The sequence below is a fragment of the Lynx rufus genome, unplaced genomic scaffold (genome assembly GCF_022079265.1).
Source record: "Lynx rufus isolate CCGP_SWC_20201006 ecotype Redwood Valley unplaced genomic scaffold, mLynRuf1.p SCAF_8, whole genome shotgun sequence".
Classification (NCBI taxonomy): Eukaryota; Metazoa; Chordata; class Mammalia; order Carnivora; family Felidae; genus Lynx; species Lynx rufus.
Window position 1 is genome coordinate 82,894,302 of NW_025814896.1, and position 24,230 is coordinate 82,918,531.

At 46.2% G+C, this 24,230-nt stretch overlaps 1 protein-coding gene across 1 annotated transcript; it reads left to right on the forward strand.

The window, feature by feature from the left end:
• Positions 1–571: 571 nt before the first annotated feature.
• On the forward strand, positions 572–22,670 carry SLC1A4 (solute carrier family 1 member 4). The gene is made up of 8 exons (XM_047069543.1): positions 572–1,347; positions 9,298–9,340; positions 11,507–11,569; positions 12,883–13,049; positions 15,698–15,931; positions 17,111–17,305; positions 17,613–17,747; positions 19,706–22,670. The coding sequence occupies exons 1-8, from the start codon at positions 821–823 to the stop codon at positions 19,938–19,940; spliced, it is 1,599 nt and encodes a 532-aa protein (XP_046925499.1). The 5' UTR covers positions 572–820; the 3' UTR covers positions 19,941–22,670.
• Positions 22,671–24,230: the final 1,560 nt, after the last annotated feature.

Sequence of the window (24,230 nt, forward strand, 5' to 3'; positions counted from 1 at the left end):
TGGCCCCCTTACAGCGCGCAGCGCCTTTGCAAGAAAGGTTGTCAGATTCTCCCGCAGCCCGCGGGGCCGCGCGGGGGCGAAAGCACCAACCCCGGCGGGAACCCCTCCCCTCCCCCAATCCCCAGGACAGTGAACGCCGCTGCGTTCCACATTCTCCCCGGCCCTCTGACCCTGAGGGCCCAGACCCCGGCCGACCCGAGCGGCCCCGGCAGGTGCCAACGAGCGTCGGCCGTCCCTCAGGCCGCGCCCCGCCGAGGTCACCCGAAGCCGGCCCCAGTTAGCGGGGCCGGGAGGCGGCAGCCGGCGCCCGGATTGGCCCGCTCGGCAGGCGCCCCAGCGGCCTCAGCAGCGGCCTCAGCAGCGCCCCCCGCCCGGCCGCCCCTCCCCCCGCGCCGGCAGCCAGGGCGAGGGGCGCGCGGGGGCGGCTCCCGGACGCTGATTGGCCGAAGTCGCGGGGGGCGGGGCGGCGGGTGTGAAGGGGCGGGCTCGGGCCGCTCCCAGCTCCCTCGGTTCTTCCCATCTGCGTCCGTTCTCGCGGCTCCCGCGTTGCATCATCTCCAGCCCGCGACCGCTGTGGGAAGGTTGGGCGCGGCGCGACACACTCAGGCCGGTGCTCCAGCCCTCTCTCCCACGCCTCTCCTGGCCCTTTCCACACCTGCTTCTGCGCCCAGGTCGGGAGCTCTCCGCGGGCCGCCTCCCAAAACCGGCGGGACACAGCTGGCGGACGTCGCCAGCTCCGCCTGATCCGTTCATTGAGAGCCTCGTCTTATCCCAGAGCAAAGTCCCCCGCCTCCAACAGCTCAGGGCCTCGGGCACCGCCATGGAGAAGAGCAGCGAGACCAACGGCTACCTGGACGGCACCCAGGCGGGGCCTGCGGCGGGGCCTGGCGCGCCGGGGTCCGCGGGGGGACTCGCGCGGCGCTGCGCGGGCTTACTACGGCGGAACGCGCTCGTGCTGTTCACCGTGTCCGGAGTGGTGGCGGGCGCCGGCCTGGGCGCGGCGCTGCGCGGGCTCGGCCTCAGCCGCACGCAGGTAGCCTACCTGGCCTTCCCCGGCGAAATGCTGCTCCGCATGCTGCGCATGATCATCCTGCCGCTGGTAGTCTGCAGCCTAGTGTCGGGCGCCGCCTCCCTCGACGCCAGCTCTCTCGGGCGCCTGGGCGGCATCGCCATCGCCTACTTCGGCCTCACCACGCTTGGCGCCTCGGCGCTCGCCGTCGCTTTGGCGTTCATCATCAAGCCTGGGTCTGGCGCGCAGACCCTTCAGTCCAGCGACCTGGGGCTGGAAGAGTCGGGGTCCCCTCCGGTCCCCAAAGAGACAGTGGACTCTTTCCTCGACCTGGCCAGGTAACGCTCCCCCACCTCGCCAAGTGCACAGTGAGGAATGCCAGCTCTCAAATACACTCCAGTGCGCGCGCGCGCGCGCACACACACACACACACACACACACACACATATCACCTTCATATACTGCTAAGAGTTCATTCTTAATTGGCTGCTGGTGGACTTTAACATTTTTTTTAAATATGAAAATACCGTCTGCATGTTATAGCCAAGAACCAGCCCCACCGTTAGGTACGAGTGTGTGTGAGCGAAGAGGCAGCTGTCTCACCTGTACTGTACTCCTTAAACTCTCTGGCCACCCTCACCATTAAAAACGTTCCAATCAGGCCGGATATCTTCACCCCATTTTATCTGCACAGTGCCTGAAAACTTCCGGGAGCATTGGTTAAATTGTGCTTGTTGGGTCATCCTCACCTGTAATGTCTGGCCGTCCCTGTTTCAGCCCTTTGGCTGAGAGTAAGGTGGCCATTTTTGGAAGGCAGCTATGCTCACCACTATACCACCAACGCACACGGATGGTGGCAATTTTTGAAGAGTTGTCAGTGGTCCCAAGGATAACAAGGGTGGGGTTAGCTGTATGAGACCCATTGCCCAGAAACCTGACTCTTCTGGTGGCTTGGGACAGGTTGCTGTTCACCCCATAGTCAGGACCACTGTAGAGTATTGTGAGTTTCAAGGAGCTTTATTTCTGGAAGAGTGAGTTCTAGATGGGAGGAAGTTTTGCCTGCTTTTTGTGACCCTTAGAAGTTGCATTTTATCCCTTGAGATGCAGTGTTGTTTCTGTTGTTTTGGATTATCCAAAGCCTCAGCATCTCTTGGTTTCTCTGTTAGCCTAGAGTTCACAGCTGGGAAAACTGCACCCTGGAGGCATTTTCTGGCCTGGCCAGGTTCAGCTGAGTGAGGAGCTCAGCTGGCTCCCTCTCCAGGTTTCCGATAATTCTGGATTCAGAGCCTTGGAGGTGTGTTTTGTCTTGAGTCACGAAGCAAAGCTCCACGTTGCTGAGGCCGTGAAAAACAGCAAACCCTGGGCAAAGTGATTTGACTTCCTGCTACTTCCTTTGCTCCCTCTGGAAAATGTGATGACTGTCTGCCACTTAAGAGAGAGTGTGTTCATTTGAAACTATAACAACAGGAAGTCCAAGACTTGTATTTGAAAAAAAAAAAAAAACAACAAGACGTCTGATGAGAGGGACCAAAAAATTCTTACCAAAAGGGCAGGTGGAGGTGGCCCATTAGGACTTTGATACGATCGCAGTCTCTGGTATCTGGCAGCTTAATATTTGGAGTCTTTAGAGATCCTTAAAGTTTTGGAACTTTTAAATAGGGCACTGAAAACAAAGTCTGCTGAGGTTGAGACTGCCTTTGGCTCATTACATTCAGTACTATATCAGTCAGCTTTCCCTGGGAGGGAAGGTGGTTGGGGGGCGTGGGGGGGTAAAGGATTCTCTTTTGCAGGGATCAGTAGCCCAGGGAAGGGAATGTGGATGCCCAGCCCTTACCTGCTGGCGGTATCCCATAAGGAGGCTCAGTAGCATTCTTTTCTCTCCAAAAGAGGGACAGTGGCCAAAAAATGGGGCAAGTTAAGGTGAGGGGTTACTTTATTACCACCCATCCCAGAAGGGACATCTTATTTCCTGATCATGGTTTTCTAGTTTTAGATCCAAGCCCCTACAGCAGCTGCTTCTGAAGTGAATGGTGGCCCAGCATCATGGCTTATTGACCAGTCTTGGTGCAGACTTTTCAGTGACTTGGACTGCAGGAAAGGACTAAGAGAACCTTTGTTGTGGCTTGTTGGGAATAGGTTGCATTTCATAATGCTTCCAACAGCCAACCTCCTTTAATCCAGCAGCTCTCGGATAAAGGTAGGGCAGGTGGTATGATCCTATTTTACGACTGAGGAAACTGAGACTAGAGAGATTAAGTGATTTGCTCAAGGTCACAGGGTGGTTTACCAAAAGAGGGATTAGAAAAACTATGGGTCAGGGCACCAGGCTAGCTCACTCAGTGAAGCATGCGACTCTTGATCTCAGGGTTGTGAGTTCGAGCCCCATGTTGGGTACAGAGATCACTTAAAAAAAAAAAAAACTTTAAAAAAGAAAGAAAGAAACTACGGGTCTTGTGTACCAGGGCTCTATTTCTCCCACTCTCCCCTTCCCCCAGTCAAAATGCCATAGTAATGATGCCATGCTGCTGGTCTAGTCTGACCATCTCAGAAATATTTGCTCTGGGTCAAATGGGAATCAGGTAAGAATATAATTTGGGTCAGGGCCAATGCCCACTTCCTCTAAACAGAGAATCTGAGCCTCTTCAGCAAAGAGAAGCCTATTTACTGCTGCTCAGATTTGGCTTTGACGTTGAGCAGCTTATGAGAGGAAACTGAGTTCTGAGCCATGTCTAAATGCTCCCTCGCTCTCTGGGTAGAAGTTTTAAATTTGCTTCCTCCAAAGAAACCCCACAGATGCTGATTTTATGTGATTCTGGGCATGTTTCTTGGCAAAGGCAGGGTGTGGTCCTGTCTGCCTGTGGGCAGTGAATGAAATGAGACTGCCAGCAAAAACACCTCAGTTATCCAGCAGGCCCTCAGTGGGTAAGGGCCCAGAACTTAAATACCAGAGAGAAGTCTCTGATGACTTCGTGCAGCTGCTGCCAAGGCTTTGCTAAAGCCCATGAGCTTTCCTGGTGGTGAGGGCGTCACAACTCCCACAGGGTCTCTCTGCCTAGATTTCGAATTTTTCTCAAGATGGAGCTACAAGCCAGAAAGAAATGAAGCTAATAGATATTCATTGGAACTTTTAGAAGGTTTTCAGAATGCCATTACTGAGTGGTTTGATTTTCCAACGCACAGTGGATTAGAAATAACGGGCTGGGAGGTGGGTGTGAGGCACTGCTAGTAGCAGGCCCTTTGAGAGTTGAGAAGGGATGAGCAACCCAGAGCCCTGTGCCCAGGCCCCGGAACCATATAGGACTCTCAGAACTGGATGTGACCCAAGTGATTGAGCTGTGACTTTCCATCCCAAATGAAATGGTTTTGGCACCAAAGAGACAGAAACAGGTTATCAGGAACTCAGTCATTAGGGAACTTCTGGGCAAACCATAAGAGACTTAAATACTGAGAACAAACTGAGGGTTGATGAGGGCTGGGAGAGAGGGGAAAGTGGGTGACAGGCATTGAGGAGGGCACCTGTTGGGATGAGCACGGGTGTTGCATGGAAACCAATTTGACAATAAATTATATTAAAAAATAATAAAATAAATTAAAAAAAAATTATGGAACTTCTTGGTCCCTAACAATACTTCCTGATCATGAGTGTTAGGGCATGTCCCTAACCTCTGTGTCATAGCTTCCTCATCTTTGTAACGGCCGTCATGAAAGTACTACTTCAGAAGATTGTTCTGAGGGTTAAATGAGTTATGTCTGTAAAGCTCTTAGAACAGGGCTCGCCCAATATATGCTTGCTCTTGTTATAAATGGAGCAGTATTAAGAGCGATTGGGATTTTTGTTTGTTTCACGTGACTCTATGGGGATGGCCCTCTTTTCGTAGTCTGAAAGAAGCGAGAGTAAACAGACGGGGACAGCCGAGGAGGACTTGAAGCTAATGTAGTCTTTAAGTGTGTTGGGAACCACACGAGCTTGGAGAAAAAGAAGTGAACACTTACTATATTTTGGACTGATAGAATCAGCACTATGGGAAATTTGGAAAATGTGGAAAAGTGAAAACTAAACACAGAAGAGCCTTCCATTCTAAAAGGGAGCAGAAATCTTCACATATCCTCCCTGACATTCCAGTTTTGTTCCTCCCTGCATTATATGTTTGTGATCTCCAAAGTTGACCTCAATTTTCTTCAGCTATAAGTGGGAAGGACTGAGACAACTGGCTCCTAACATTCCTTTGGGTGCTAAAATTTGTAGTTTCCAAATGGAAAGCCAGAGGCTTATCTGCAAAGGTAGCAGGTAGGAACAGCTCTTGGGCCCAGGGCTCCGTCTGCACTGGCAACCAGAGAAATGGACCTGGGCCACTGTTTTTTGCAAAAGTGTAGCAGGGTGCAGCCATGTGCATGGTAAACACAAATGAGATTTTGCCTGTTGCTCAGTTTTCTAGGCTTTTTTTTTTTCTCGTGCTCATTTTCTCAACAGTGGATAGTGCTACAAGCCTTTCCCTTTGCAGAGGGAGACGTGAGGGACTTCCTTTTCCTTTCAAGGACTGGTGTGAATAGGATGCCTTTCTGCAAAAAACACATTTCTTTAATAGCTGCAAAGAAACCTATCAGACTGAGCTCTATTATTAGCCCCGAGATCACAGTCAAGACAGTGAATAGTGAATAATTTCTTTTAACTTTTGGGCCACAGCAGGTTGTTTGACCCATGCCCTATGTCTCTCTTCTATAGGCAAGATGAAGGCTCTTAGCAAATCTAACAAGGATCCAAATTAACCGAGGGTTCTCAGCCTAAGTAGTCACTAAAGGGAAAAGGTGACACTTTGTTGTTTTAAAAAAACAAACACTAAAAGGTTTTAACCCGACATCTTTCCTTCTGCCACCCAGGAGGCTACCTGAATAGTTGAGACTGAAAAGAGCCCCCGGAGAGGCCATATGGGTGGTGATTAAAAGCAGACACTGAAGGGGGCTCCTGGGTGGCTCAGTCAGTTAAATGTCTAACTTTGGCTCAGGTCATGATCTTGCGATTGGTGAATTTGAGCCCCGTATCAGGCTCTGTGCTGCCAGCTCAGAGCCTGGAGCCTGTTTGGGATTCTGTGCCTCCCTCTCTCTTTCTATCTGCCTCTCCCCTGCTCGTGCTCTGTTTCCCATTTTCTCTCTCTCTCTCTCTCTCTCTCTGTCAAGAATGAACCTTATAAACAAACAAACAAATAAAAACAGACTTGGGTTTGAATCCAGCTCTGTCACTTACTAGCTGTGTGGACAAGTCAGCTAGCCTCTCTGTGCTTCAGTTTACTTATCTGTAAAATGAGGCTAATAATAATATCTACTACTTACACTTGTTATGAGTATTAAATGAGTGAATATTGGAGTGTCTTGCTAATATTCTCAAGTGTCCCAGCCCCTCAAGGACAGCCCTCAGGCTACTTGCTACAGAGAATTAGTGCTGTTCTTAGCCTCATTTCCCCAAAAGTCCCCCACCCCGGGGGCCCAGCAGTAACCTTACTAGCTGGAATCTAAAACTGGATATGGGCCTTAGGAAGAGGGTAGATTACTCCCCCTGCCCCCTACTGTCACCATAGTGCAAGCCCAGGACCCCCAGCCCTTCCTCTGCTCCCAGCCTTGTAGGGGGTAGCAAGATCTGAAGGGGCATGTCCCTGTTAACGGACTCTAACAATAAACACTAAGGATAATAAATATATAGCAGGCGCACATACCGTGCCATATCCTGTTCTGAAGAGTCTTTGAAATTTTCATAAATTTGGTAAAGAATTTTTGAACTTAAATAAAAGGAAATATTTCTGGAACAAAAAATATACCTAAGCAAAAGTAAATTGTTTTCCATTCTTTTCATATAGGACAGGGAAATGCAGACCACCCTTGACAAATAGGATCAGAAGAGCAAAAGGTACCCAATGTATAAAGAAGAAACATCTTTGAAGTGTTTCACTGTGTGAGCTGCGGGAGCATATGCTACCGCTGACAGAAGTTCTCCTTCCAGCAGTTCAGCCTCAGCCCACACCGGTTTTTCTGTTTAAGTAGTGTACCCAAAGACTCCTATAGCACTGGAAAGGCTTGTCCATTCACTCTCCTGATTTGGTCTGACTTGGCTCTCTGAATTTAGTATGGACTTGACACTTTTAAATTATGGCACCTGTATCTATATACCAACCCCCCCCCACTCCCCCCCACCTACACCACCAAAGGCACAATCTGTTAAGGGCGCAGAGAAATGTTTTGCTTTACTGCCACAATCTCAGCTCCTTGCCCTTGGTGTGGGCAAGAGGGACTGCGCATGTTCTGTAGTGACCAGAGGGACCAAGGGAGAGGAGAATGATTTTGTGGATGCAGGAGCTCCATCTCACTGCCCCCAGGTGGTGCCTTCCCAGGGATTCACATCTGAGAGCTGAGATATAGAAAGTTGAGTCATCCCATTGAAAGTATGCATTTTTATGGTTGTAAAATCTTCTTTGCAGTTAGCACTGTATCTTTTTATTTTTTTAAGCAATTTTGAGATGTGATTTAGGTACAATAAAATGCACCCATTTTAGGTGTACAGTTCAATGAGTTTTAATAAAGAATGAATTGCAATAAAGTCTTCTAGCAAGAAGGAAGCCACGATTTTATGTAACTGAATCTTGAAAATGACACCCCATCACCTTTGCTGTATTCTACTGGCTAGAAGGAGGTCCTTCTAGCTCACACTGAAGGGAAGGGCATTGCACAAGATGTGACTTCCAGGAGCCTATCTTAGACCGCTTGCCAAGCCGGGTTGCAGTCAGAGCTGCCTACCTCTGAAACCAAATGCGTTGCAAATAGTTGCATAGAGATTCCAGTGCTAGGGAAACAATTCAACCACAGAAGTTAGAATTACTGGGTAAGTTTGACATAAATTGTAAAGGATGATTTGGAGAGGTTCACTCTTTTAGACTTACTCTTTTTTTTTTTAACAGTTATTTATTATTGAGAGACATAGAGAAACAGAGCATGAGCATGGGAGGGGAAGAGAGAGGGGGAGACACAGAATCTGAAGCAGGCTCCAGGCTCTGAGCTGTCAGCACAGAGCCTGATGCAGGGCTTGAACCCACAAACTGTGAGATCGTGACCTGAGCCAAAGTCGGACAGTCAACCAACCGAGCCACCCAGGCACCCCTCTTCTAGACTTATTCTTAAAGGAAGTGGTACAACCAACGGACAGGGAAATGTCACTGGAATTTTGTTATATATTAAGACCAGCATCTTGCATAGAGCCTGATCCAAAGGAGGCTCTCAGTAAAAACTGTTTGCCTGAATAGATTTTGGTTTCAAAATCTAGCTTAATTTGATCAGTTCTATTGCCCTCCTTTTATGACAAATATTTTATAAAACTCTTCATCCTGAAATGAAATCCATAAATAGAATTTACCTACACACATAATCTCAAAGCATCAACATGACTCAGCAGTAATATAAAAAGATAAAAGGAGAGTAATGTATAATAAAAAATAATATGTTTTAATACATAAGTATCCTGAAACAAAGTGGTTAGGTGCTTGCTTCTCAATTTACATTCACTGTGAATGAGACAGCTGTAAATGCAGGCTGGTACTTGATACTTGTGTGGGTAATTAAGGACTCAGATCCTACAATTTGCCATTCATGATGTGATTTTCCAGAAAGATGAACAATTTTTTGCAAGATTCTGAATAAAGCAAAAAATTATCCCACATTTTACACAGTAGTTGCATTTCTGGAAAATTCAGTGTAAGTTCAAATTGTGCAAAAAACCCAAAAACCAACCTTGTTTTGGAGTTGGTTTAGGCTGAGGTAATTATAAATAAGGTTTTCATCTACAGGTATATAGGACATTTGGACAGCGTGAGGGCCACGTGAGGGCCTCAGTAGAATGAATAGCTGGGACCTGACACCTTCCGCTATACACACTCTCCCAACTGCAGGAATGCCCCCCAATTATTTTGACAATGAAAACACTCCCTTGGATTTCACCAGTGGGCTGTACCACTCTTGCTGAAAACCTCCGCAATAGGGCTTAACTTCTTGGGGAAAAGAGAGTGCTATGGTTTTCCTGGAGTACCACGAGGGAGATGAGCATAAGACTCTGTGCTCTCAGAGCATCTATTGTGGCCCAGCAGCCAAGGCATAGTAGGGTGCCTGGGTCAAGCAGGGGCCACAGTAACTTCTGGAGGTGGAGAGAGAGGGAACACTGTGTGTTGAGCTGTCAGGAATGCGCATCTTAGAGCAGAGGCTTTGAATGCTGAATCTTAAGAACACTGACAAAGTGCTTTCTTTTCCAACAGAAACCTGTTTCCCTCAAATCTTGTGGTTGCCACTTTCCGCACGGTAAGGCTTGATGCTTTGTTAAGAACGGGAAACTTTGATTGGGGTGGTGTATAAATTCGGCTGTAGAGTTAGGTAAGGCGGGACAGGCCGGGTAGTATTGTTAACAAAACTTGGTACGCTGGCTTACATTTTTATAGAGGGGACCCTGGAGTAAAAACAAACCAAACCACAAAAAACAGAAAGGTTTCCTGAAATATCCCCCTGGTTCCATCATCTTTTTGTATCACCTGGGAAAGATATATATACTTTCATCTTTTTTTCTGATTATAAAAGTCATATATGCTAATGCAAAAAAAATAAAGTGCAAAATATGAAAAATATGGAAGAAACTAAAAATCACCATAACCACTACCTAGAGATATCCATTAACATTTTGGTATGCATCCTTCAGATATGTTTTTTCTCTGCATGTGCACACACACATTTTGAAAATAAAAATAATTATACTACACATTTTAATAGTATGTACACATACTACACATATTGTTTTTAATCTCTGCTTTAAGGCAGCATATGATAAACATTTTTCATGTCAGTAAATATCCTTCTGCATGTTAATGGCCGTATTCCACTGTATGAGCATATCATAATTTCTTTCTGTCAGTCCCGTATTGATAGACAGATTGTTTCTGTTTTTCTCTAATGTTTGCAAGACTGCAAGTAACGTCCCTATAGTCCTGCTTTGTGAGGAGAAGGAATATAAAGGTCTACATTAGATAGACTAATCTCATTACCTTTTCCAAGCAAACGTTTCTGTTTCTACTTACAGCCCTCTCTCCCTCTCTCTTATTTTTATTTTATTTATTTTAAAGGTGTATTTGTTTATTTTTGAGAGGGAGAGAGAGCTTGCACGTGAATTGGGGAGGGACAGAGAGGGAGAGAATCCCAAGCAGGCTCCACACTGTCAATGCACAGCCCAATGAGGGGCTTGATCTCACGAATCATGAGATCATAACCTGAGCCAAAATCAGGAGTCAGTTGCTTAACCGACTGAGCCACCCAGGTGCCCCCCCCTCTTTTTAAGAACTGCATGTAAACACAGCTGTGGCTTGTATTTATACTGTGAGATAGGAAAAAAGTAAAAGGTTTATGGAGTTTTCAGTGCTTGTCGCAGAAGGTGTAGGGTGGGTTTTGTTTCCCCTGTCACCCTTAATCACAGGACAGCTGAACACCTCTGTCTGTCTGAAAGCTTGATAAATCAAAGCTGAAAGAAACGAGACCTCATCAACAGTAGGCACAAAGCAGTATACCCTAAAGGGCTCCTCGGGACAGTTCAGAGCCAGGTGTCCTTAGAAGAGGTCAGGAAAGGTGTTTTATAACGGATTCCATTCAATTGTGCATACCGCCACAGGGAGACAGCTGTGAGCATCAGGCAGAAGTATGTGAAGTCAACTGTAGGACCAGAGTTTGGAGAGTCATTGTACTTATAAGTGAGTCTCCCAGATGACTTAGCCAGAAAATGCCATCTTGCCTCACATCCTTTGCTTTGGAGAGTAGAGGCCAAGGCAAATTAGAAGTAGATGTTGAAAAAGCAGTCAAGCTCAAACAAGTTCTGGAACAAAGTGGAGCATAAATGTATGAATGAAAATAGGGGCGCCTGGGTGACTCAGTTAGTTGAGCTTCCAACTTTGGCTCGGGTCATGATTCTGCGGTTTGTGAGTTTGAGCCCCGCATCAGGCTCACTGTTGTCAGTGCAGAGCCTGCTTCGGATCTTCTGTCTCCCTCTCTCTCTACCTCTCCGTTGTGCTCTCTATAAAAAAATAAATAAGTAAAGATTTTAAAAAATCAATTAAAAAAATAAAATAAGACATTGAAAAGTAAACTTCAGCATTATGAAATTAATGTTCTCCAAGTAACATAAAGTGTCAGCTGTTTGAAATATCAAACTATCAGGATGAAATTGTGCAGACCTCCTCCTCCAAACCATTGTCCCTAATGCTGTGGGTCCCTGAATAATGCAGAGGCCTCTTGGGGTGTATGCTGCCTTGGCCTTAAGTAACTTTTGTACAGTTCTCATAGGCCCTTGTCAGGCCAACCGAGTGAGGAATTCTGAGAACACTTGGAGTGAATAGTGAGGAATAACAAGAGGCCCCACAGTCATCTCCCTTCCTCTGATTGGTCTTCACCTGTGAACTAACAGCGGGTTTTTCTTTCTCTTGTTCCCAGTATGCAACTGATTATAGAGAGATGACCCACAACACGAGCTCTGGGAACGTAACCCATGAAAAGGTAAAACTCTTTATAAGATCACTTGTGGCAAATGACTTATAAAGCAAATAATGCTTCTAATTGCAGGAGCTTACGTGATGCATCTTTTCCTCAGCAGGGTTGAAAACTCTGGTGTTTGAATGAACTGTCCGAAGAACATACATTAGGTTTGTTCCTTAGGTTATTTACCAACATGGCCAAAGGCCAGCATCTGTAGTATTGGAATCTTTAGTAGATCCATTTCATTGAATTGGAACTAATATCCCCTTTCTTCAATATATTTTATCTATTTTTAAATATATTTTATATATGTAAATATATTAAAATATATTAAATATATTTTATATATTTATATTATATATATATATTATAACACCCCTTCTGCCATCCTGAAATATAACTAATAAAATATAACTACCTCTACACATAGAACTTATCTTGGGGCCTTAACTCACTATTGCCATCATTCATTCACACATGTTCTTGGAGCAGCTATTATTGGCCAGACACTGGGTGAGGTCCCAGCCTTCATGATAGAGCTGGAAGGGACAGGGGACCTTGAGGATTATTCAGTGCTTCTCCAGAGCTGTCATGGGAAGAAGCAGGTACTTTACCCTTTCCCCACCCCCACACATACAGCTTCTGAGGGCTGAGGGGCTCTGAGTTATCCCAGTCTTTCTTTGATTGAGGAAAAGTTCTACTTAAAAAAAAAAGTTGAAAACTACTAATTAGTCCAGTTCATTTCATCTAACAGTTGAAGAACCTGAAAGTCTGAGAAGTCATTCAATATCAGAGCTGGGACTAGAACTCAGATCTGTGGTAAAAATGCTGATTCTATTTTTGCCGTGCTGACATATGTTTCCTGTTCAGAATTTCATGGTGTGTTTTGATGGAATAAACATTACTCCAATATATGCTTGTAGTAGTGCAATTGAGCATTATGGGGAAAAAAAAGGAATACAGTATGTCTATATACTTTAAGTCAGTGACTTAGGAAAGAATATCCTAAAAATATCCACGTTGATCCTGAAAATCTTTTGTGAAATTTGTCAGCTAGGAGGGCCACCACAACAGTCTAGCAACAAAGAATTTGTGGACATTTGGGAGGCACAATTACAATCATTGACTCTCGATCTGAAGAAACTTTTCACCAACCAGCTCTTTTATTTTTTTAAATTTATTTTTTTATATTTATCATCAAAGTGTAGTTGATATACAATGTTATTTTAACCGGATCTCCTAAAAGCAACCCTTTGAAGTGATCGTCTGACCTCTACTTGAATTCTCACTCATAGATTATAAACTTAGATCCTCTGTCCCTTCTGATCCCACAGATCCCCATTGGCACCGAGATCGAAGGGATGAACATTTTAGGACTGGTCCTCTTTGCCCTGGTGTTAGGAGTGGCCCTAAAGAAACTCGGCTCCGAAGGAGAAGAGCTCATCCGTTTCTTCAATGCCTTCAATGAGGCAACGATGGTGCTGGTGTCATGGATCATGTGGTAAGTTTGGCCTGTGCATTAGTCTCCCTCTCATTTCTCCTGCCATCCAGAAAAGAATCCCAGTCTACTGTCCGAGGTCACCCCTGTGGGGCCAACCTGGCTCAGAACTCCATCTGTGGTTGATGCACCTTAGGCCAGACTTGATAGAGGGAGTGGTGGAGGTGGAGAGGTTTCTCCTCGCGTCCCCAGTCTCAGAGAATCAGGAATGTGCCATAGCTACCTGTGGCTTCTTCACCACCCACGGTGACCCCTTATGGTTCTGTCACTGGTGATTTATTTATGGGTTTCTACCATTATCCATATCATATAGGATGCCCATACCATCTTGTGGGTCAATCAGCTCCATAAATCTGCTATCTGCTATGTAAAATAAGGCTTATTTATCTTAAAACCATACACCTCAGGCTTCAAAGGGGCCCCTTACTATAATATTTCACAGCATGGAGGACAAATTCATTTTCATCCCACGCATATATAAACTTGGAATGGTCTCTTTTTACATAAATGTTTCTTTATGTGACATCAATAAAAGGGCAGTTGTTTAATAAAAACCATTTGATTGATTCTGGCTAACAAGTAAAAATTGGACCAGATCTCTCAAAATGGTTTCTTAGAAATCCTACAATTCCAGCACCTATTCCTTATAAGCTTTATCTTGCTGTTTTACTCAAGTCAAACTTCTGTGGGTTTTAACTTCTACACATACATTGTCAAAAAACTTAGTTTATCCTTTCATACACAAAGCATTTTCCTTATTGTAAACCCTTAAATATCCCAGAACTTCTATCAGATAGCATTAGGGTGGCAGATTTTAGGACAGAAGCCTGGAATTTGGTAGTGAAGTTTATCATTAATGGGAGGCCAAGTCCAGAGCCCCCACTGGTGGTGTTTATCTTCCCCAACCAAAAATTCCAGAATCTGACTCTATCCTTGCAAATATGACCCTTCATATGACTATTGTTGTTCTGGGGAGAAAAATATTTTCAGAAAGGAAAAAGTATTTTCATCACATGTCAGGTTCTTTTCCTGGCTTATTTTTTTGGTCTAAAATCTTCTCAAAAGTTTAGATTACAGGAGATTATTCAAGAAAGTGATGTTCTTGGTTTAAGACACTTTCAATCTGGAAACCAATTTATAGTCATTCCTTCAGTTCAAGGTACTAGTCACAGAGGCAGAGCCTGCTGTGTGTCTGACTGGAGTGGCGATCTGTTGCCCAGTAAGCGCATCTCACCAGAATTAGGGTTTAAAACGCCTTACCTGGGGGCGCCTGGGTGGCTCAGTCAGTTAAACATCCAACTCTTGATTTTGGCTCAGGTCATGATCTCACGGTTCGTGAGTTCAAGTCCGATGTCAGGCTCTGTGCTGACAGTGCAGAGCCAGTTTGGGATTCTCTCTCCCTCTGTCTGCCTCTCCCCCTTCTCTAAATAAATAAATAAATAAATAAATAAATAAATAAATAAATAAGTAAGTAAGTAAGTAAATAATACTTTTAAAAGTCTTAAATACATACCTATGTATCTAAATGCATAGTAAGCAAAGTAGTTCTCTGAGGAGGAGTCTGGCATGAGGGTGGTGCCTAAAGAGGATTTTGGCCTAATCTGTGTTCAATTTTTTGAAAGGACAGTGCATTCATGAGTTGCTATGGAATTTAAAATTAATAATACTGCTTAGAATATCTGTAAAGAAAATTCAAGAAACCAGTGACATTGGCTATCTCCAGGGAAGGAAACTGAGTACTTGCAGGGAGAAGTGGGAGGGAGACTTTATTCATCCTTTTGAACACTTTCACATTTGAACTTTCACATATGTGACATTATATTTATGTAATTGAAACTTACAAAGTCAATGGTTATAAAATTCTTCCTAAATTTATATTAACTTCAAAACAGCTGACTTTTGTTTTCTGTAGCTCCCATAGTTCATTTCTTCCCTTTTTTCCTCCCATCTTGCCATTAAAAAAATCTTCACGTTCGAGGAGTGTTCCCTGAGGGTCATTGTTAATGACTTTTTCCCACGGAATCATGTTTTGCAAACCACAAGGAATGTAAAACTTAACAAAAGTCCCAGCTTTGGCTCAGTTCTGTATCACAGCAATTCTACAAAATAGGTGTTAGTCTTTTGTTTTTCTAAGTTCTCAGAACAAGCCTGACCAAGGCTGAAAGTCAGGTTCTCAGTCCCAGAGGCTTTGATCTTGAGGAGTTCCTTGGCTTTCCACTAAGGAGCCCAGGTGGTTGGTAGCATCCCTCTATTAAGAACATAATATACCCAAGGGGAAAGAAGTCTGGGTTCTGGTCCTGACTCTCTTATCCCTGGTGATTTATCATGTTAATTTTACTTAGTTTCACAGCCTATAAAATGGGCCCATCCTTTTCTATTCCTCAGAATCATACTAGGGAGAGCTTCATTTTTTTCTTTTTTTTTTTTTTAAGCAGGTCCCACACTCAAGGTGGGGCATGAACTCACTACCCTGAGATCTAGAGTTGCATGCTCTACTGACTGAGCCAGTCAGGAGCCCCTAGGCTTATCCTAAGGAGAAATGAAGACCACTTAGTTGAAAGTCCCTGTGTTGTGTATCAGGAAGGGTCTGCATCTCCCAGCCCCATCATCACGTCACTCTTACTGACAAGTACCCTATGCTCATGCCCTAGGTATGTGCCTGTGGGCATCATGTTCCTGGTTGGAAGCAAGATTTTGGAAATGAAAGACATCATTGTGCTGGTGACCAGCCTTGGAAAATATATCTTCACATCCATATTGGGCCATTTTATTCATGGAGGAATTGTTCTGCCACTTATTTATTTTGTGTTCACACGAAAAAACCCATTCAGGTTCCTCCTGGGCCTCCTCACACCGTTTGCAACAGCATTTGCCACGTGCTCCAGGTGAGTCGGTTTCAAGCGGCCTTGGCTGCTTGGAGCCATATTACTGTGGGACCAGAGCCCAGTCGGTGATGCACAACCAACATCTCGACATATTTTAATTTCTTGAAAACTCTCAATTGATCTTGTCTGGTTTTTTCAAATTACCAGTCCCACAGTTTTATGGAAGTGGGTTTCTGGGGTTGCCAAAAAGAGGGATTGCCTCATTCCCTCCTCCTTCTTGCTCCTTAGAGGTCGAATCATTATTTAACCCAGTTGTGGGTCCTCACCCTAATTAGTAAGACCTTTGCCTGAGTAAAAGAAGGCAACCACTTAACTCAAAACTCACCACAGGGAAGTTCCAGAATGACACCTCCCCAATTCTACCTCTGGATACATGAATTAGAAAATAAGACCAAGGCATCATGCGTCATCCACAGTATTGTGGGATTATTTAATTTAGTACAAAAGATGCACCTTATCATTATTGGAAATCCTTCAAAACAGTTGGGCTTTCCAAATATGTTAAAAAAACTTTCAAAGGCTGGCGGCCCATTGCATTTATACATTTGGTTTTTGCCTCTCTACTGCATGTTTCCTCCCATCCTGACTGGCTATTTATATGACACAGTAGGAGTGGTAAAAAGAATTAGGTAGGTAAATTTTCTGGCTTAGACAGAAACAAATCTACTTCTCAGCTGTGCCGGCTACCCTCTGTGGAGCCTGCAGAGCGGGCTGGAGTAGGGCTTGACCTTCGAGTTATCTAGGAACACAGTTACTCTCCAGACTCACAGCCACTGCTACTTCTTGCCCTAAAAAGGAAAAAAAATCATAGCTTGCCTTTTACTTTTTTGGGGGAAAGATTCAACATAGGAGATGCACATATGAATAAATAGTTCTTCATTCTCTTGAGAACAGTTTGCACCATGAGGTAGTGTGTAGTTTCTTGAAGTATTTTGAACAGGTGTATACAGGTAAATAACAGGTAAATCTAGGGAGTCAGATCTTGAATACTTTGGGAATTGACAAAACCCCACATCATGACAGAAACTTTGAAACAATTCCTATTCTTCTCAGATTTCGGAGTGCGGGGACCAAAAACGAGGACGATGCTAATTGCTCTGTTCCTGGATCTGAGCTGAGTGATATATTAGCCTGGCTGGGAAGGACTATTCTCACGGTGGGTTGTTCTTCCATTTCCAGCTCAGCAACACTTCCCTCCATGATGAAGTGCATTGAGGAGAACAACGGTGTGGACAAGAGGATCAGCAGGTTCATCCTCCCCATCGGGGCCACCGTGAACATGGACGGAGCGGCCATCTTCCAGTGTGTGGCCACCGTGTTCATCGCCCAGCTCAACAACATCGAGCTGAAAGCAGGACAGATTTTCACGATTCTGTAAGCGCACTATTCTTTTCTTCACCTCTAGGCCTGGGTCAAAACTCGAGGGGTTTTGCACATGTGTGATTTCCTTCGGAAAACCTCATGAATACCAGTCTCACCATGACTTGGGGATGTCTCATTAGGAAAACGACAGCGTGAATTCATTACTTGAAGAGAGTGAATCATCTCTCAAGGGCACAGCCGGCAGAATCTAGGGTTGTGTGGTTTTCAGTTTCTAAGCCATAGCTGCCATATTTTGCATATTTCTCTGTGCCCACACCATGTTCTGTGTTAACGGCTAATCTTCTGTGCCACCCCCTAGAGTGACGGCCACAGCCTCCAGCGTTGGAGCAGCTGGCGTGCCCGCTGGAGGGGTCCTCACCATCGCCATTATCCTGGAGGCCATTGGGCTGCCCACTCATGACCTTTCTCTGATCCTGGCTGTGGACTGGATTGTGTAAGTAGCAAGTCCTAAGGGCACTAAATAAAAGAAAGTCTGTGCTGACTTCCCTGGGAGCTCGGTGCCCTGCAGGGCCTGGGGCATGCAGAGAAACTTCACACATGCTCCCTGCTTTGTGAAGGGAGCCTACAGTTGAGCTGGCAAGACAAGATTTAGAGCTAGAAAAAATTAAACAATATGAGAGACAAAGGCCCATGAATGATCATGAAATGTCATTACTGAGAACTTGGTCAGAGCATCCAGGAAAGCAGGGGTCCAAGGCCCAGGCTGGGCCCCCTGTGCAGGCCGAGGCGGCACAGGGTCTAATGGAGATTGTTGGCTGCAAGGAGCCTTTGGGAATGATTGTCCTTGGCCTGGAACATCCAAGGAGTGATTTCTGAGAGGGAAGTGAAGATGAACCCAGCTGATGTGAGTGGCTTGGGCTCAGAGGAAGCGGACTTAGGGGGTACAGCTCAGTGGTAGAGCATTTGACTGCAGAGGAAATGGAGTGAGGAAGGAGGTGTGATTCGCACCACCATCACCTGCGCTCCTGTAATGGCACGGAACAGTGAGTGTTGATTCTGAGTTCTGATTCCTTGAGTCATGTGATACCTTGTTTGAGTATAAACAATACTTATTTTATAGGGAAGTTCACCTGAGTTACTAATGTTGGACAGTAGCAACATATGGATAAGAAAATGAGCCGTGGAGCCCAGGTACCTGGGTTTACATCTCAGCTTTGCCATTTATTAGTTGTGTAATTGGAACTGTTCTGTGTTTTAATGTGCTCACGTGTCAAGTGGGAATAATTGCACAACCTACATCAGAGCTGTGTTGAAGATTAAATGAGCTAGCACCTCCACAGTGAATAGAAGAGTTCCAGGATGGTGGTAAACAAGTACCTTAGTGAAGAAAGACACTCCTGGCTAGCCAGAGCCAGGCATGGCATATAATCTAAACTGGAACCTGGCACTGGGCTTGCGGCTCTGCCCATTGTGGTTGGGAATGGTGGTCTCCAGCCTTTGTGTAAGCCCTGGAAATTTGAAGGAGCCTCTCAGAATCCTTATGGCTCCTCAGCACAATGAGGTTGAAATGTGCAGCAGAAACCCGCATCATCCGGACAGCTCATCAGATGGAACTCAGTCCCTGAGCTGGTGAGTGGGACAGGACCAGAATGGAGCATCAGAGGCCCCGTCTGCTTTCTTACTCAGTTGCCTCTGCATGGGGAAGGCAGGCCTTTAAGAGGCACTTAGGAACAGGGAAATAGGGCCCCAGGTGGGCCACCCAGTAGAGACCTAAAGTCACGTGAGCCCTCCACCACCCTGTGGCCTCTGCTTCCACAGCCCTCAGCTTCTCTGGGTCAGTCAGGCAAGTTCACACCTTTTCCCCTGTGTTCAAAGTGGGCACTGTACTTGTTCTGAACCCCAGGAGAGAGGAAGGTTATTGGGCTAATCTATGGGAAGACAAGCTTCTGGAAAGGACAGTGCTGTGAGATGGTGTTTGCCAACCGCCATGGAATACATACAAAGATTAACATTCAGCAGAGACGCAGTGTTGAGGTGAGAAAAAGAAGGGGTGTTCCCACGGTGTACTGAGAGTGGGAGAGAAGCTGGATACAAAACCACGTCTACACTATCCATCCCAGTTATATGTGATTTTCATATGATGATGTCTATTCTACCAAAAATACATACACAGGAAGATGACTGGAAGGAAACAGATCAAATGTTACTAGATTCTCTCAGAGTTGTGAGGTATGGATGGCTGACTTTTGTTTTCTTCTTTATATTTCTCTTTCTTCCAGGTTTTCCACAATCAGGTTATTAGTTTCACGAAATAAGAAATATTGAAAGAAAATCAGTTTAGAGTGAAGTGAGGCTTGTGCCCTTAGTAGCCTGCTGTCCAGAAAACAGCAGGGCCTGCAGGTTGCTGTCACCGCAGCACCGGTGTGAGGCCTGCCTTGTCTTTTCCTGCAGGGACCGCACCACCACCGTGGTAAACGTGGAAGGGGACGCCCTGGGTGCAGGCATTCTCCACCACCTGAATCAGAAGGCGATGAAGAAAGAGGAGCAGGAACTGAGCGAGGTGAAGGTGGAGGCCGTCCCCAACTGCAAATCGGAGGAGGAGACGTCGCCCCTGGTAACACACCAGAACCCCGCTGGCCCTGCGGCCAGCGCCCCGGAACTGGAATCCAAGGAGTCGGTTCTGTGACAGGGCTCGCTTTGGGCTTGCCTGCAGCGGCGGTGCCCGGCCTGTTAGTGCAGCTGCCGAATGCCAGACACCGCGCTCGCTCTCTGACTTTTAGCCTCCAAGCAATGCTTTGGCCCAGTCACCAGTTTGAGGATTACCTCTCGGCACAGGCATTGGGCTTCCCAGTGGGAACTGGTTACCGAAGACCAGGGCACTCTGATATTCGGCTTCATCCGTGTCCAGGTGCAACAGTGTGTGCTCTGTTTGGAAACACGCCCTCCAGCTGCCAGGCTGGGTGCGTAGCAGGCTCACAGGTCCTGGCAGTCAGAGTGTGGAACATGTACTCCTCATTGCGCCCAGTCAGCTCTGCACTGGGTGCTCTCTGGGCAAACCCAGGGGGTTTACAGTCATCTGTCGCATTGCCTCATGAGCCGGAGTAATTGGAAAAATTCCTAAATTCTTACCCTTGGCTGGAATTCACTGAGCTGGGACTCGAGGTGTCTAGATTTTGTACTGTTGCAAGGTGTGGCTGGCTTCTGATTCACTGGTTGCTTGGGGGCTTGGAGGCACTGCATGTTGTCAAGTTAGAAATACTCTAGATGGTGTTAGCACTGCGGGGGTCTCTGGTCAGGGGCACTAAGTAAACAGTTTAAATTCTGAGGTCAGAGAAAGGAGGGGGCATGCAGGCTGCAGGGGAAGGGATGCACCCTATCAGGACGGGCGCACACACACACACACACACACACACACACACACACAGTCATCCTTATTCTCGTCCCAGCCCCTGGGGAAATTTGCTGCTTCTGTGACCTGGCCTTTGACCACACTGTAGCTTTATCCCCATCCACTCCGATCTGGCAGTAGGCAGAGAGGGGCCTCTTCCTCCATGGTCATCACATTCAGAACCCTTGTTGGTTTATCAGTCTATTATTATAATTCAACCAGACCCCTAAAATGCTGCACTGCAGCAAAACAAAGACAAAAAGAAAACCACAAACCCACTCACTAATTAGGGTGGGATGCCCCCATTCCAAGGTCCCCAGACCCCCCAGCTTTGGCTGATTTCTGTGGGCTTAGTTTCTTTTCCTGCCAGTACATCAAGATTTAAATTATAAGCCAAATGTCCGCTTCCTCCAGATGCCTACTGACTGGGTTTGAATGTAGGCGAGGAGGCTTCATAAAGAAGACCGGTGTTGCCAGGGACAGGGAGGACTGAAAAGCACAAGAATGCTATTTCACTGTGGCTGTGGTGTGTATCCTTGGTGTGACCTGCAGCAGGTCCTGGGCCTCACTTTACCCCATTTGTAAAATGGGGCTGATGTCACCTGCCTCTTACCTACCTCAGAGGGATTTGGTGAGGCAAAGTTAGCGAATCCGTGAAAACAACCATTTCAGTTCTTGGATATCAAGTGCTGACACCCCAATGCTCTTAGTTTTTACCTAAGTGATACCTTTCTCCACAGAGGCCTCATCCTGCTGGTAAAAATATCTCTTACGACCAGGGCTTTGTGCTCCGTGTGCATTAACCACTTCTATCATGCCCCTCGTTCTCTTTGTAGTTATTTGATAGCATCAAGTGCAACCTCCTGATGTCGTTCAAGCGTTCCTGAATCAGCCACCCCCACCTTCCACCACATTTCTGGGTCCCTGACTTCCGTGTGACTCCAAGACCCGGGCAGCAGCTCTGCCACTCACAACAGGCCACAACGGCTCCCAGACTGTCGGCATCCTTTGTTTTCTTATTTTCCCTGTTGCCGTGGCATTGCTGTCACCCAGGCCCTTCAGAAGCGAAACACACACACACACACACACACACACACACACACACACACACACACGTTAGGATGTGTGTCCCATTGTACTGAGAATGGGTGGGCAGGACAGAAACAGTCAGACTTCTCCGTTTTAAAACCGGGGTTGTGTTCCTGAGTGGAAGGAGTGGGGAAGAGCCCTGCTACACAGAGCCAGTCCAGCTGGTGGGGAGGCCCAAGTCCCTCCAAATCTCTTTAAACCAGCTAAGTCTCTCCTGTCCCCTGTGAAGCCAGGAGTGACCAGGAACCAAGCTGAAAGGTGCCTGGAAACCTTTACACTCTGGCTGGTTTTTGATCCCCTTCTGTTTTTAAAAGAGAGACAATCACACTGATCCCAAATCGCAAGTGAACATTCACGATTTTTCTGCCTTCTAGAGATCTTATCTTTCCTTCTCCCACATATATCCATGGCTACATATGCACACAAATGCACATGTGTATGTGTGTTAGACACATTGTTTTAGCTCCAATCTAAGCAAGTTTGAGTTTGGATAGAGGTGATCTAACCATAAGTTTTAGGGCTTCTGCAAACTGATTCTCCTGTTTCTAAAAGTGAATTCTTTCACAAAATATAAACATCAAAGCCGTACATCCAGTGACTGCACACGCTCTGTCCTGAAACTGGCAATGCAGTAGGTAGCATGCTGTGGCCTGGAGAAGGGTGCTTCTCTGTGAAATCCTGATGATCGCCCCACTTCTTCTGGGAGGAAGAAGGTGCCGTGTTTCTCCCCGTGTTTCAGTCCACAAGAGGAATCAGAGCAGGAGTGACCCAGCTGGGGAAAATCCCACTTTCTCGTTGTCTGAAGCTGTCTCCCCTGCTATTCTAACATGTTGTCATAAATACTGTTCAGATACTGTTAATCTCTGACTGTTTTATATGTGTGACATTTGCCTTAAAACATAGCAGTCCTCAAAATGAATACAGTATTTCTACTAGGAACTGCACGCTCCTTTATTCCTTTCTTATGTTTGAAGTGGCATTTACCAATGGAGCTCTGCTAGGGCATCGCCTGAGGGTGACTGAATTGATTTTGGTTCTAGCAGCTCTTAACCAGCCTGACCCCCTGAGGCAGGGTAGGCTGACTCAGGGGGGCAGAACCCTGCAGGACGGTCACTGATGCAGCTTGCAGGAGGTGAACGTCCAGCTGCTCCTGGCTGCTTCCTGTTCAACACTAGCAGGGCTCGTGAAAAAGTGAGTGGTTTTGCCACATACCTCCATAAAATTAAGTCTTGTCGGAACAACTGGGTCAACAGGCCTTAACTAAGCATCTGTAAGCCATGAGCCACACTGGAAGAATGCCCCCGTCCATAGAATTACTGAGATAGTCCCTCCATGAGGCACTGGCCCAGGCCTCCACCATCATCCACACCACACCCAGCCCATTCTTTTATATAATCTCATGTTCAATGATACCACATTCCAGCACATTTAGGGAATTTAGAAGCCTCTTATAAAAGATTATCCTACAAGTTCACACTGGAAGCCTTAGTTTCCGGACCCTGGGGCCTCTGAAGAAACGGGTCCCGTTCCGACCTTGGACATTTCCAGCTCTCCGTATCATATGGACACCAGTTTTAATTTCTGGGCAAGGCCCAAAGGGATGAGAACAGAGTTTACACAGACCAAGGGCCTGATGGGGCCTGCCACTAAGGACAATTTGGATTCCCACCTTGGAGTGCAGCTGTCTTGCTTCTTGGTTTTGAAGAGTGTTTGAAGGTTGAGATCAGTACTCAGTGCTTCTGCTTTTCAAGACAGCCAAATGAAGAGGAGAAATTCCATAAGCTGCCTCTTCCCAGGGGACCAGAAATTATGCTGATCTGTTGGATCATCTGAGCCTGCTTCCAACAGCATCAATGAAGGATATGACGCAGCAAGGAGGAGTGCGCACTGTCTGCCTTCTCTGTGACCCCAGGCACAATAACCCCTCCGTGCCTCAGCCTCCTTATCTTTAAAATGGGGATAATTTTTTTTTAATTTTTTAAATGTTTTATTATTTATTTGAGAGAGAAAGAAACAGAGCACAAGCAGGGGAAGGGCAAAGAGAGAGAGACACAGAATCTGAAACAGGCTCCAGGCTCTGAACTGTCAGCACAGAGCCCAACGAGGGGGTCAAACTCACTAACCGTGAGATCGTGACCTGAGCCAAAGTCGGACCCTTAACCGACTGAGCCACCCAGGTGCCCCTAAATGGGGATAATATTCTTACCATTGGCACAGGCTATTGTGCATGGAATGTGCTTTGGCAGTTGTTGGCTCTCAAATCAGATGCATTCAAATGTCTCTTATTCACAAAAGAAGCCCTCCACTCATGATTTCTCTCTTAACCTACATCCTCCCAAGTTGCAACTCAAGATGCCGCCAGCTCCCGGGAATACCCTGCCAACAGAGATTTGCTTTCCTGGTCAAGCTCAACCTCTATTCATCGTGCTCAGGGAAGGCAAAGACAGGCTGTGGTGTGGGGGTTCTAGTCTGCCTCCCAATCGCAAGGCCTTTGACCTA